Source organism: Acanthochromis polyacanthus, chromosome 14 (genome assembly GCF_021347895.1).
Source record: "Acanthochromis polyacanthus isolate Apoly-LR-REF ecotype Palm Island chromosome 14, KAUST_Apoly_ChrSc, whole genome shotgun sequence".
Lineage (NCBI taxonomy): Eukaryota > Metazoa > Chordata > Actinopteri > Pomacentridae > Acanthochromis > Acanthochromis polyacanthus.
In genome coordinates this window covers 17,927,603-17,943,521 of record NC_067126.1, presented here as the reverse complement: position 1 = coordinate 17,943,521, position 15,919 = coordinate 17,927,603, and the positions used below count along the sequence as shown (strand labels likewise).

Below are 15,919 nucleotides of genomic sequence, written 5' to 3'. Positions count from 1 at the left end.
GTTTTTATTTAACTTTATTTATTTACATGAGGGCTCTCTCTGTATGATTTTGCCTTACTACCTGGAGCTGCTCCATAGTGTTATTGACAGACTGTTTAAATGACCTTGAATGTGCTACTGAGGTGAGTACCCTTCAGTAACATGGTCAAGGTCATTTAAGTTGGCTGTTGGGCGGATTGTAGCAGTAATTTGCCAAAAGTCAGGGTACAATCTGAGGAGGTTACCGGTCCATGACAGGTCTAACACGTATAGGCAGACACCTATTCCCTCTCATGTTTGCTCTTATGGGCAGGAAGACACCAATTACTTAACCTGCATGTCTTTGGAACGTGGAAGGAAACCAAGGTGGAAACCCAGGCAGACATTGTAAGAACATTCAAGCTCCTCACACAGACAGTTTTCGTCACTTAAAGTGAGAAGGACTCCTGGGTCGTCATAGCAACTTGCACAATATTGCCACGATTACAGACACTGTCCGAAAGCAATTATCTGATCAATTAAATACTTTCAAGCAAGTGAGGAACCACAAAACTCTTCAAACAGGATCTGAATTATCTAGGAACTTTGTAAAGATCATTCACTTCCTTATCAGATCAGTATGTACATTTAAGCACACATATAATATATAGTTTTGACTGTGCAAAGTTATCTAAACCCCAAACTTTTGAGTGGTAGTGAAATGTAAAGTTATCTCTGCAAATATTTAACTTCTGCTTAAAATCTTGGCACACGACATCAAGTAGAACAAGATACTGACACATGACACAAACATGGTTTGTCAGAAGACTAAAAACTATATTTTTTCATTAAAAAAATATATGAAAATAAATCTAAACATCACTCTTCTCTACTGTCTGACAGTTTCCACCTTTTACAAACTCTCTAGTTTGTTCCTCCTTCATTTGCATTTTTATTCAGTACTGAGCGCACACAGCACATAAAAAACAGCGGAAGCAAAACAAGCCAGGTTTTAATTGTTTACTGAGGAAAAATGAAGAAGGGGTAATAAAAAAAAATAGAGAAGGGACTGCGTAAGACAACATCTGGAAGGGATTTACTGCCTCAATTGTCATTCAACAGAACTCCTAGTTTTCCAATCATCTATCAAAAATGCAGTTTGTGCAGGTGCAGTAAAAGTTATTTTCTGTTAATTCTTTAACATCATATCATACTTTTTCTGGTTGCATGTACAGCGTTTGTTAAAAAAATATGTGTTTTGCAGTGTGAGTTTCCTCAAAACAAACAGTGATTTTTAAGATTTATTTTAAGACAACCAAAACAAAAGAGACACAAGAGACAAATAACTGGTTGATTTATTACATGTGCTTGTTTTTATTTTCGTAGATGACCTTGGTAAGTCCTTTGGTTCGCAGTTGACGCTGGATGACCTCTTTCAAAGAAACTTCCAAATACATGATCCTGATGCAAAGTGGATCAATGGTGAGTATGTATAAAGACTAAAATTCAAGCAAGAAATCATCTGAAACACTGTAAATGACTGAAATTAAACGGAAAGTTGATTGGCACATGCGTTAAGTAAGCAGTGATATCAGTTTGTGGAAATTTAATCGTTGCACTTGTCAATTTTGCATATGTCTAAGTGGAATTCACATTGTATATCTATGCCATTTAATTATTGTAGTTTTGCATGCGTTCTACACGTCATGTCTTTCTTGACAGCAGTCATTCTGTTTCAAACTGGTGTATGTCATTTCAAAACTATCAAAATTGTTTGCATTGCAATAGATCAGTTTAGTCCTATTTTATTTGTTATTTGTGGTTCTGTTTTTATTCTTTGTTACATTTGAAGAGAAACTGCCAAGACATTTTTTTTTTCTGGAAAAAACTCAGATTATATTTAATTTCAGTATTTCAAAAATATATTTCCTTCTGTATATCTGTGTACCAAAATTGCAGGGATTTTAAGGTTTGAGAAAGATCTGGCTGTTGCAAATAAACTATGTTCATGACTGACATCACTGATGGGTACTGCAACATACAGGATGTTAGGGGTATATATTTTTGTTCTTCTTAAATGAGAAAGGCAGCTTTCTGTACAGTGCAAATCACATAATGTTCAGTGTATTCAATATATTGGGTTTATTTTCAAAGCCTCATTACGAGATATTTCCCTGTCTGCCAAAGTACTTTATTTTTTTCTATTTATGTCATCCGTTTGCTTGGGCGTTTAGTGAAAACAGTCATTTACTCTAGTAGAATGATGAATTCATGTCGAATCTCAGACATTGGACACATTAAAGGTTAAAGTGCACTGCTGTTTTGCTTTAAAGTCCAAACATGCAAATGCAGCTCATTTGTTGCATCTATGTTCTCAATATCAAAAGCTTTCAAAGTCAAAAGATACAACTGTCAGAAGAGAAGAAAATGCTCATCAGAAATACAGCAAGAAGAGCAAATGCATGAAGTTATTTAGATTTGCATTTAGTAGATTCATGGTGGGCAAATGGTCACATTTATGAGGGCTCACATTTATAAGATATTTGTTAATTCAGCCTGTTTTTCAGTCATCTCTGGTTATGTCTGTTTTAGGGTTTACAAATAACCACATCATAGACTGTCTTTTGCAGTGCATAGTGGCAATTTCTGCATGTGGTATCCACACCTTTATGTGTCAGTGTTGGTCACCTCATTTAGGTGGCAATTCATTTGGAAACAATGAAACAAAGAAAACTTGACAAGTTTGAAAACAAAATGCTTTTCACTTTTCCTATCACCTTATACAGTATGTAATGTATGCATGTACCAAACCCACTCCTGTATATCCTGGAGCAGTTGACTATGCTAGATAGTATAACTTTTTGTAGAGCTGCAGAGAAATAACCTTGGGATTGAAGTTTATTTCCAAATTGCATAACCGTCTGACATCACATTGTATGTTACTTTTTAAAAACAAACAATGAAAATTCCTGTATCATAAGAATATAGCTTTCTATTATACTGTACTTTGAACTCTGATGAAATCTGGTGCAATCATTTCTGTAAGATCTTAAAGCTCAACAAGGAACTTCAAGCATTCTGAACAATTTAAGACTTTAAAGTGAGTCTGTACAAAACTAAAACCTATCTAGACTCACAACATTATAATCCAACTGAGCGCAACATCAGAATGCTAGTTTGAAAAAAAAACAACACTGGATGTAATATATATTTATTTTAAATTTAGTTATTCTCTTTAAAGGGAACAATACAGTATGTGTTTCTTTTATACACAAAAAGCCTTTGTCACTAATTAAAAAGAAAGACTCAGGGAGGCTGCCATGTATTTAAGTGCAACACTAAGGTCACAGTGGTAATATGAACAAATTGGTGCATAGCAGGTGTCATGGTTACCATAATAAACAGTTTAGCAAGTGAGTAGCTGCTAACATTTTCTAATTAGTCCTTAGTTTTGCAAGAAATGTCATCACAGACCAAAGTCAGATACAAACGTAATCTTTGACTTGGTGCTGAATAGAAAGTCAAGCTGTCACTGAAAATAGGGTAGGTACTGTAGGAAAGAAGCCTGTAGCATACTTCATAGCAACTCTTTCACGGTTGTTGAGTGATTTCATCAGAGATCACAAACGTGAACTTGGATCATCAAACTCATTGGATTCATTAGAGCTGCTGCATAATCTTGATCCCATCCTTGGTTGAATTTGAATTTGATTAGAGAAGTCAACATTTTTACCTACTTCTTCCACTTCACTGACATGATTAATGGCTGAATGTGGCTCAAAGCTACAAGTCTTTCAACCTGAATGACCATACAGGTGAAATGTCCTGACCCTCTGAGTATAACCCATGACAGCATAAGGCTGCGCTGATATTTTTCATCTCTGTTTGGTGACATTTAGCCACAAAAAGCACCTTGACAAGTTTAGATCCCAACCAACCTCCCAACATGTATAAAAAATTGATTTGCTGTATGCATGTTGTATGTAAATTCATAGACCAGATGCTTTTAAATATATCTAGTTCAGATGTTTCTTTAGCTTTCTCCTGTTAAATCAAAGTCCCTTTTCAAACCAGTCAGTGAGTGCTACGAAAAATATGACAATAGTTTCTTGCACAAACGTCACAAAACATACCAATCAGCCACAACATTAAAAACAATAACAGATGAAGTAAATTGTATTGATCATTGTGTTTCAGTGTAATGTTTTCCTGATAATCCCTGGGTCCTGGCATTCGGGTGGTTGTTACTTTGCACACCGCCTCACTGCAGCAGCATTCATATATGGCATCAGACCATCCCAGTAGGACTATGTGCGCTGACACACCACTGCTCAGGAATGACTCGCAGAGCACAGCAGAGAATGTTGAAATGCTACCTTGGTTCTTTCTTTAGAATTGGTGTGAGAAATGGTTGTAGATTTTCTTGCTACTAAGATTACAGCTGCCCTCTAAGTGTATCTGGCAGGTTATGCAATCGGTTTGAAGATTGACTTGAAGGCAGTAGACAAGGCAGCACACAGAACATCCCATTATCACTTTATTATACTGGTGCAGTTAACATGTTGGCATAGCATTTCCTTCTGATCAAAAAAATCCCTTCATTTCTCCTCTTTTCATCAGTGGTTTGCTCTCCACCAGTTTGTGAGAAAAATATCTCACCCTTTACCTGCTACATGCTCCACTATGCTCACTTGCCAGACTTCTTCTTGCAAGAGGAATGGCAAAGTTAATGAGATTTTGCCAGCAGAAAAAGCAAAAAAAAAAAAAAAAAATGCTGAATGAAAAAAAAGATGCTTAATGCAGCAGAGTTCATTAATAGTTACATATCAGTCATTTCAAATGCCTCCTTCCATTAACATTGTGGACTCTGGTATCATAATTCCTCAGGTTACTACGTCTTTGTGGTCATACATAGAAAGCTTGCCTGAATGCACTTCAGCAACATTTCAGTGATGGATGAGGCAGCAATAAAAGCATACAATAAAATGTGTACAAAATGCTGTCATTTGGTGTAGCTTCTGCCCTCTGACTTTTACCTGCACTAATGAGAAACTACATTCCATCAGTGACACATTGATTTGCTTGAAATGGCTACTAGGACTAAAGCATTCTTCAAAATCAAAGTTGCTCAGATGGAGTATGCTGAAAATCATACAAAAAGCATCCTTTAGTAGTACCTGAATGGTTGTAGCACATTCTACGCCATCGTCACATTTCAGCCAAGGACCTGTGTTCATGTCCCCTTTCTTTCACCATATGTTAGTAGCCTGCCTCCCACTTTCACCTCCACATCTTCTAACTGCAAGGCAACGGTGCCAGCCACCAATCCACTATGCAGCCCTACTTTCAGCTATACAGTGAAAGCAAAATATACAAAATAAATAAATAAATACATACAATTTGACCAAATGAGCGATAATTTTGACCATCTGCCCAATTTGCTGATCCTCATGTAACAAAATTAATAAAGCGCCTTTGAACACCTGCTTCATCAACAGCTTTTCCACTCCAAAGTTACAGTGAATCTGGTCACCAGGCTCCAAGAATAACGTGTTACTAATTTGCTGGTGTCACATGAGGGTGTGAAATAAAAATGTATAGTAAGAAGAAAAAGAAAGCTTGCGTAAAACATGAGCTAACTAAATGCACATGTGAAGCACTTTTTAAATTATATCTTCAGCTTCGCACTTTTTTTTAATGGAGTATTACAACGATAAAGTAATCATGAGGTATTTAAGAGCTGAAGAGCCATGAATTTCTTAACCTTCAAATGCATCTCACTGTGCATCCTGAATCTGCAATGTCCATTCAGTGATGGCAGTTATGTCCAGTGATGCTAAAGTCAAGCTTGGTTATTTTCTTCCTGCTATAGTATTTAGCAAAAGAGTTAAGAGGTGGAAAATTTGTCAGCTGGGGACCAGTGTCAGCACTGGCCTAATGGGAGATGTCCTTTGAATTATACTTATGAAAAACAGTGACAAGACACTGGACAGTTGAGACACTTTTAATCACAGCTGAGATTACATGTCACTGTTGTCCTCTGAGCATTGTCTGATGGAACTGCTCTCAACTCACGAGGACAGCAGGACCGTTTCCTAATTACATTTGCCCCACAATGTTTTATATACGCATTGCTTTGATATTCATACTGCAAACGAGATGAAAAAAAAGAACTGTATTGTTTTACTGTGGGTAAGAGTTTTTAAATGACAAGAGCCCTTTTGAGGATTTTCTTGTCTGTTGAACACAAGCAATCCATCTGTCTATTTATTTCCCTGTCATTGTACTCTAAAGTGTTTTGAGTGTTTGCTAGTCTGCAGCCCTCTTGGCTGAGATTGATGCCTTGGAGCTTATTCATTGACATTTACATGAGATGGGAGCCTTGAAATGATTCAGACCTGTCAAATGCATTAATGAAATCAGGCCTCCATAGACTATAAAGTTGGTTTGGGATTAGACTGCAGTTATTGCAGGAACTCCTGTTATTGTTTTAACTGTTGAAAACTGAAGTATAATCTCAGTGAGCTCAGTTTTTTTTTTTTTTTTTTTAGACAGATCCTACTAAATAAGTTGTTGTTCTTTCCTTCCCTTGTCAAGTCTCTGTCTCTTCCCAAGTGCTTTTTCTCCTGTGTTGCTTTGTATTTGGGAAGGTCTTTTTAAACTTCTTTTAAGAATCTTAAACTCATGCTGCCTTCACATGATCTATGAATTAATCATTTTTGGCTAGGTTGAGGTATTCTTTTTGAGGAACCAATACTGCCCAACATATCCAACAAATAACCTTCGCAGTGGATCACTTTGGAGCACACAGTTTACATTTAAATGTTCAAACTCAGTGAATGAATTGAATTAAGTAGTGATCTTCTTTATACAAAATACCATGTGAAGATGTTTGTAAAGTTCAAGAGATGAGCATTCACTTTCCATCACAGCAGTGAATGTTGCTTTATTTAAAAACTGTTACTCTCAGGGAACAGAGGGGGTTTGAACCCAGAGCGCAGGCACACGGGAGGGGTGTGCAGACAGGGCACAATGGGACTGCTAACATGCGCCTGAGATGGCGGCTGCAGGAATGCAGCCGGGCTGCAGAAGCTGAAGAGGGGCAAGGAGGAAAGTTTCCAGAAACTGGCCGGGTAGGACAGAGCAGAGTGGGTGGCGGAGAACCAGCAGAAGCAATGACCCAGCACAGACTGGTGGGGTGAGCCAGACTTTAACTGCTACTGATTGCTGATCAGCTCCAGCTGCGGTCTCTCTGCAGCTGGAGCAAATGCTCTGATGAGCAGCCAGAGGGGGGCGGAGCCGAGAGACAGCAGGGGACAGGAGAGAGAGCAAGGGAGAGATGGCAAAAGGAGGGAGAGAGAGAGAGGAGAAGAGAGGAAAGACGAGGACAGGCATGGGACCACGGCTGGACGATGACAGTTACTGCATCCTTAACAAGCAATTTTAGCTACATCTTAAACATAGCTTATTTGCCTTAGTAACCAGGATTTTTTTTTCTTAATTACTGCTTGGTATGAGTTACCGGGTTCCTTAGTGTACACGCTAAACACATTTCTACATGACTGCAGGGTGACAAATCAACCATCTTTTTCACTGGTAATTATACAGTAAGAAGTATTATTCAAAATGTTTATAAAATCATTCTGGCTAATCAAAGCAATGCTTCAAGCAGTCTGTGATTTAATTTTGACGAGTCAAACTGATACCTGCAGAGATCTCAAATTATGACTATTGGTAATACATTTCAACTCATGAAAATTGCAGTGTGAGATATTTTCACCACTTCAGACTTAATTCAGGATGTTTGAAAAGGACAATGTAGTTTAATCGAGGAGAATTTGTCTTGAACTAGAATTAGTCAGAATTAACCTGTAGATAACTGAAGCTAGAATTAAAACAAACTCAGGTGTAGATATCCACAATTTTCACTGACATCATTTGTAGGAAGAATGACAGTGTAGCTATCTATAATGACAGCTGTGGATCTGATGTGTTGTTTTTCCACCAGGAAGAATTGAATTATGGATATCTGCAGTACCCATCCTGTCAACTTATTTAATGTTAAATTAACTTGCTGCATACTGCAGCTCGACAGAAACATGAGTTTCACCTGCTGATTATTTTCATAAATTAGTTGGACATTTTGGGAAAGACATTTTTGTTGCCTGGCAACCTCACTGTAATGATAAAACTTAAGGACTCGGATGCATAAACCTCGCAGTTCAGAATCCTAACTAAAACTGTGTAGCCTGAAGGCAGAAATGTGAATATTCTTTTAATCTGCATATACAGTACCATTCAAAAGTCTGGGTTCATTTAGAAATGTCCTTATTTTTGAAAGAAAAACAGTGCTTTTCTTTTCAATGAAGATAACATCAAATGAATCAGAAATATAGTCTCGACATTGTTAAAGTGGTAAAGGCCTATTCTAACTGGGGACGGCTGATTTTTATTGGAATATCTACAAAGGAGTACAAAGGCCCATTTCCAGCAACCATGTGCAACCAGTGTGTTGGCTGTGTTGAAAGGCAAATTGAGGATTGTTTGGGTGACCCCAAACTTTTGAATGTTAGTGTACACCTGGAGCTGTCTTATCTATCCGACATTGTGAAACTGGATACACATGAATAGAACATAGTAAATGGATATACAGTGGATAAAGCCAAGACACAGACATGTCCAGAACTTCTTGTTTGCACAAAATCATCACATTCATCGGTAAACTGTCTGCAGCTGAGAAATGTCCAGTATCAGCATTCTGTGTGTCAGTGGGGTGGGATGCTGCAGGTCTACCTTGGGCACTTTATAATCTGCTACTGCACTCAGTGAATTGAATTTTAACATCACTTGCTGCAGAACTTTTCAAACCACATCCAGTGGTTACAGCTGCCCAAAAGGCTTAAAAAGCATACGCACATATTTAAATCTGTGTGTATGCAATACATGTATGCATACAGTAAAATATCAGCTGTTAAAAAAAAAGCACACTTTAGTTTGTTCCAGTATCCATCTATTGCAGCCCAGATGCTAGTATGATATGTGTATTTATGAAATATGTAATTGAAATGGGATAAATGATGCAAACTCTGAGGAGTGCATAACAAATCCAAATAGCTGAGTTTGCCATGGAAACACTTACACTGCCATGTGACTGCAGTCTAGACTGCATGTGCACAGACAACTTTACTGTGACCTCTATTGTCAAGAAAAATCAAACAAATCTCAATTTTCCAGGACGCCTAATTATATTTTGTTCATTTAGAAAATGAATCACGTTGGACAATTTGAAATAGAGTCGACACAGCTTTCAAAAGGAAAGAAAATTTCATAATTAAATCTTTTTCTAATTTTTCTCAGTTTTAAGACCTGTTAGTGACTGATTCTGTTGTTGAAACGTCCTTAAGTATGTGTATTTCATACAAATACATTACTTGGATCATACCTGTTTCTGTCCCAGATAGAGAAATCATCCTTCGGAGCTGGAGTGGAGATGTTATCAAAGTCAACACACACAAGAACGAGACAGAACTCCTGCTGAAAAACACAACATTTGTAAGTAAGCCAACACCGTAAAGTTTTTAAAGCATCCCTGGTCAATAAAATACAATGTGAATTTTTTTTTTGGGAGGGTGCAACTTGTCTTTTTGTTACATAGGCCTGCCTTGCCAGTGGGGAAAACGAGCTTTCTGGCCTTGCCACGGTCAACTCAAGGTTTAGCCTTTGGGGTTTTAGCTTTAGGGGTTGCATCAAGACATAGCTGGTTTGACAAATATATCTGTGAGGTAATCTTAGTTTTGGAAAGCTAAAACATACAAAACATATGGTTATCACGAAAACAAAAAATAACTATCTCTTGTTCTTCCCACAGGCAACTTTTAAGGCCTCAAAGTTTGCAGTTTCTCCAGATCTGAACTTCATTCTTTTGGGATACGATGTCAAGCAGGTGAGAACCTTTTAATATTCCAGTTGCATGCATCCACTGATGTTTGGCTTTGGGCTGCAAATACTGGAGGTTTACAGTTCATGAACTCAGTTACATCAAATCATTGAGTCAACACTGACCTTGATCCTGCATAAGGACACGAGTTTTAAAAACATGAAGGAAATTAAGACGCTTTATTTGTGGTACTGAAACATGGAGCACTTTTGTACATCTCTGTGGGCTGGAAAGAATGCATTATTTAATACATGTTATTAATAATAGAGCATATTGAAAGCATTATAAATCTTTCCCTTGGACAGCTTTGATCTAGGGATATTGACCAAGGGCTGTTTTGGGATGTTTTTACCCTTAACCCTTAGATACACGAGTGATTAGACCTACAGTCTTCCATAAGTGGGTCAAAAATGACCCTTAGATGATTATTATGGACTAATAATCATCTAAGCTTTCATAGCAGCAAGATAGTTTATGTAGTATCAGCTAAAGTGTGTGGGTTCATGATAATGTCAGCCAGGATCACCAGAGTGGATCACTTGTATGTTTTAATAGTTTTTCAACAACAGTAGAGCTCTGTGACAGAGAGGGATGAGATATATTAGGCAATGGATACACAGAATATCCCCTTATTGTTTCTATGACAAAACACTGGCCCGTTGTGCTGTTGAGCATAATTACACTTTAACAGGGATGCATAATGAGACAGACTGTCCAGGTCCATTAGAAAACCAAGTTATTTTGCTACGTTGCAGTGAAAACATTGTGGACCAAATAACAGCAAAATGCAACAAAGGGCAATGGAATTATGTACCCAACCTCACATACATGAAGCAAGTGTTTGCAACTGTAGATGCACCACCAACTTCTTCTCTCCAACTTTGGTGATTTATTCATTTTTTGTTTAGTTATGTCTTATTGCAACCTCTTGCAATAATATAACGATGCCTTCCTGAGGGATTAGTGGGAGCTACTGCTTGTCTTGATGATTCAAATGGAAACAGCAGTTTGTTTTACTGATTTACTTCAATTTCAGCTACAATGTGTGCATCATTTGAATGAAATAATGCTGGATCTGTTCGTTTAATTAGTATTTTCATTAGGAGTAAGTGCCCAGCACATGATTAAAAAAACGAAACAAAAACTAATGCCGTTCATTTCATTTTTGAGTTCAGACACTTAACCCTTTAAAGTGTTAGATTTGCCCAGAAGCACTTTATTTGTGCATGTCAGTATGACAGCCTTTACATGCAGTGACAGTATTTGCAAGACCTTGAGATGCTGTTGAGTACTGTGTTTGTCTGGTCAGCATTTGGTTTCTTTCTCATTTCAACCCACAAAACAGTTTACCGAGTCTGGAAGTTCAACAATACATTTAAGACTTACTTGTTTGGCAAATGCCTGGTGTGGTATCTTAAATATATCAAGGTTTTTCACATGGTAGGTTTTGGAATTTTATGAAAGGAAAATTGTTGTTGCTGATTAACATCTCAGTGAAAATACCTTAATGAAAGTACAATTTAAAATTACATTATTAATATCCACATACAGTAAAAAAACAAAAACAAAACAACTTATCTGACATATTTAACTGACAGATTCTTCATCAGTTTCAAATTAAAGGTAGCATAAGTATAACTGATGTAGAATAAGTGAGACTAATGTAGAATAAGATACGCACCATCCGTTTAAAAAATCTGAGGTTTTATCCGTTAGTCAGAAATGGTGTACTAAAATGCACAAGCCTCAAAGCTGACCCGGAATCCATAAGTAAATTGATTTAAGCTGCAGATTTCAGTTTTCTTGTCAGTGCAATCATTAAAATGGCCCTAAAAGTTGAACAAGCCCTCCCTGAAGTTGATGTGTCGAAGCATTTCAGTAGAGACGTGACAGTGTCTTTAGTCTGCACATTTTGGATCGTGTCAGTGATCCACAGGTCTGCTGGATCAGATCTGACTATAGTCGAGTTCCTTATGAGTTTCATTTTAAAGGAGATTACAAGATTCAAGATTCAAGGCCTTTAATTGTCACAAGCACAATTATACACAGTATAACCCACAGTGAAATGTATTGAGCACCTGCTCTAGACTGAAACAGTAATAAGTATAAGAATAAAAACATAATATAGATCGATAAAATGTCAAATAATGCAAGAAATATATAGCAAGGTGAAAAATAAACAAGATAGTGAACAGAACAGGAACAACTTTGACAGTTGTCTTTTATAAAGGGGATCGATGTGGGTAGTACTCAAACTCAGTAGATCTGTGTCTGCTGTAGGGAGAGGGATAATTTATCTGCAAAGCATGTACAAATGTTGCATTCTGCAGTCTATAGAAACTTTGTCTCCATTGTCCTTGGTCTGATTTTCCTCTACAACCTATTCTTTTGTGTGCATGCACACGTAATTATAGACAGTTTTAGTCCTCATGTGGAAAAAAAACACAACTTCCAATTCAGAAGATGCACAACAAAGACCGCCTGACATTTTCAAGTAGCAAAGCTGACTGTATATCACAAAGAAAAGATCACTGACAGACTCAACAACTAGTGTGACTGCAGCAGCAGCAGCCATGAGGTGAGGAAATTTTAAAAGGAACTATCAATCACAACCTATTGTTATTGTGTTGTAAAGAAAACTAGCCTGCTGGGATTTTTTTTGTTTGGCTTACTTCCCCTTTATATTAAATTAAAACACAAATCAATTCGGATGCTCTCTGTGAAACACACGTAGTAAAGTAAAACATAAAAGCACAGGAAAGGTGTATGACTGAACAGAGTTGGCAAATGTGGCTGTTCTACATTCTCAAAACTATAGACTAACCCACATTAATCTAAGCTCATAACCCTTGACAATGTCTCAGTCCTTGGAGAGCATTTAGTGATTCACAGTGAATGAAAGGTCCATTTTTCTTACCACAGTGACGGATGGTAGTGAGGATCAACACAATAACATCTGATCAATGCAGTCCAACAGAACAGCAAACAAGGGAATTATATCATTTTTCTCTACATATACTATATTTTCACCAGATGCAAGAAGACATTGTACATTTGTGTTTTCTGCACTTCAACTTGCTGTTGTGCTACATTTTGTGTGTAAAAGGCAAATTTTAGAAATTTCACACCAGTTTTCTTGCATGAGTAGCTAGCATTAACAGTTCAAGTTTTTAACTATGTACATTGTAGCTGTGGTAAGACAGTTGTGCTGCCGACTTGTCGGTGTGTAACAGTACTGGTGTCTTTGAGGAACCTAAATTGTGGCTTTTGCCTTTTAGTTTAGGTTCTGTTGTACTGAACTGCCACCTTTCCAGATAGAGCCAACCTAAATACAACATTGACATTAATAGTGCTAAACTGTTGCAGTGCTAAACAGTAATGCAGTGTTGTGAGGGAGGGATACATCACAAAGTTAAATATAGTCAGGACAAAAACATAGACTAGATTAACTGGGACTTAACAGTAGGTAGGTATCATCAAGCAAAGGCACTTAACAGTACCTAATTTCTAGGGTAGAAACAAAGCTCTGAACAACAACAAAAAAAAAAACAACCTTTGCTTTAACGCAAGTTATTGTTAATAGCAGTCGTGTTAGCAGCAATTTGGTGATAAGTTCTTCTGCATTTGTTCTGACATCTGCACTATTGTGCTGGTGTCGTGTTTAGAGGAGAGTCAGCAGCTTGTGTTACGAGAACCGGGAGGTAGAACCCAGGCGCTGACACAATAGACAGGCAACCAGGTGTTAAAGGGAAAAAAGGGGTTTTATTGCCAAAATCAAAACCACTACAACCAAGAGCGAGGCTACGGAGGCAGCGTGAAAACCAAGCAGTCAACACGACAGAACTACGGGAGAGTACTCACACTCAGGGAAACTAAGGAGAAACAGGCAGAGGTCCATAAACAACTACTGAGTCCAAGGGGAAAAGCAGAAAGGTCCAAAAAAAAAAACTTGACGTAGTCCAGAAGGAGTTGGGTTTGTCACGGACAGCATGTGGGTTGGTCAAACAATGATCCAGCAACAACTGAGGTGAAGAGCAGAGCTTAAATGGCTGAGGGGAACAAGGGAGTGGAATGATCTGATTACCTGTAGCTGACACCCCAACACGGTCTCACGGGGATTCGTGAAACTGTCACGTCAGTTTTTGTTTCGGTTTCGTGCGCACCAACACGATGTCGTCATGTTTTTCGTGCCGCTCACCACGAGCGAAATCCGCTGTGGTAATCACATCTGAAAGTGGTTTATACCGGCGGATTCATGACGATCTAAGCTGTCCATCGGCGTTTGCGGCCGCCGCTGCAGCCGCCGGACATTCTTTAAATTCCTATGCAAATTAGGCGGATTCATGACGATCTAAGCTGTCCATCGGCGTTTCACGAATCCCCATGAGACCGGGCTGGACACCCAGCAGTAATCAGCTGGCAGCCAGAGGGTGAGCGACCAGGAGAGAGAGACAGGAGGGAAAAGGGGAAAAAGGGCAGGAGCAGGAGTGGGACCATGACAGAGTGGGTTTACATTTTTTACATACATTCAAAAAGGTTAGTTTTTAGTCTATTTAGTTGACTAAATTGGCAAATTTTTCATGTGATATGTTGGATAATTTCTTTGCATTGAGTTTTGTGTAATGTTACTGTCGCTAGCTTACTGATGTCCTCTATGTATAACACACCATACTTGTATGCCAGTGCTAACTCTGAGCACTAGCATGTCTACTACCAGGCTCCAACTCGCACCGAAACACACACACCCACACACACACATCCCACTGCTCAGAAGACATCACTGGAGTTGCTGGGTTTCTCCATAATATAATATTGTAATGTCTGTGAAGTGCCTTGAGATGAACTTTGTGAACTGGCAAAATATAAATAAAACTGAAATGAATAGATATTTAAATGCCAATTACATACAATGACAAAACTGACTTCTCCGATTGTGTTGATCAGATCCTATGCTTTAGCACTGTCACGGACCGACTTGGAGAACCCGAGCAGAGAACACACAGCAGAGGCAGAGGCAGGATGTAACAGAATTTAATGAGGAGAAAGGAGAGGAGCGTGGAGGGACGAGGGAGCGGGGAGAGGGTCCGGAAGGGAAGGTGAGGAGGTCCGAGAATGGAGCAGCAGAGCCGGGGATCAGGAGAGGAGAGGAACGTGGAGGGATGAGGGAGCGGGTGGGCGCTCAGCGGCGGCGAGCGGACTGGAGACTTGGTCGTAGGAAGGGAGAAGCCAGGCACAGGTGGTTTGGGGTGATGAGGCGACAGGCGGGTCCGGTGCTCCAGGGAGGGAGCCGAGAGGGGAAATCCGGAGGGGAGCACGAGGGGGTCAAGGCAGGACGGGAGCGGATCCGGCGTGAGGCATCGGGGTAATCAGGCGGAGCGGGAGGGAGTCCAGGTAGCTGGGTCGTACTAGGAAGGAAAAGACAGGCAGGGGTTAGTAACAGCGACATATAAAGAGAGAATCTTGCAGGGGGCGAAATGGCAGACTGACTGCGTGAGCAGAGTTAGACAATCTGTCAGGGTGTGGGAGGATGAGCCGGTGTTTTATTGCAGAGGAGTGTAATCAGCGAACGACCCACAGCTGCCTGGATCCTGGAGAGCGAGCTAATTACCGAGTGAGCCGTGAGGCTGCACTCCACCCGGTGCAGAGCTGGAGAGAGAGGAGAGGGAGAGAGGAGAAGGAGGGAGAGAAGAATGAGGGATAGACGGAGGGAAAAGGGGGGAGAAAAGATAGAAAAAAGAGATTTGGATGCCAGGTGGGACAGGGGTGAGGAGGAGGCCCTGACAAGCACCTTGAATTTGAAATAAGAGGATGGCAACAGGACAGTCTCAGCAACAATTTGAGTAAAAAAAAAAAAAAAAGGTTGTATTTATATAGCGCTTTTATCCGAAGCACTTTACATGATACATGAGTAGCTTTATATCAGTCTAGAAGTGTTGTGAGATAAGGCCATTTCATTTCAAGGTGCCAACATTTCGGCATTCAAACATTCACATGAATGCCAAAATGAAAGATTTTCCAGCAGAT

General features: G+C 39.1%; 1 protein-coding gene across 5 annotated transcripts in view; it reads left to right on the top strand.

The window, feature by feature from the left end:
- The window catches only part of LOC110969392 (inactive dipeptidyl peptidase 10-like), a 162,796-nt gene that overhangs the window by 93,848 nt on the left and 53,029 nt on the right, over positions 1-15,919 (top strand). For all 5 annotated transcript variants that reach the window (XM_051958895.1, XM_051958896.1, XM_051958898.1 and 2 more), the window contains exons 3-5: positions 1,345-1,440; positions 9,416-9,510; positions 9,827-9,901. In XM_051958895.1, the coding sequence (XP_051814855.1) occupies positions 1,345-1,440; positions 9,416-9,510; positions 9,827-9,901 (266 nt within the window). The remainder of the gene's footprint in view (positions 1-1,344; positions 1,441-9,415; positions 9,511-9,826; positions 9,902-15,919) is intronic.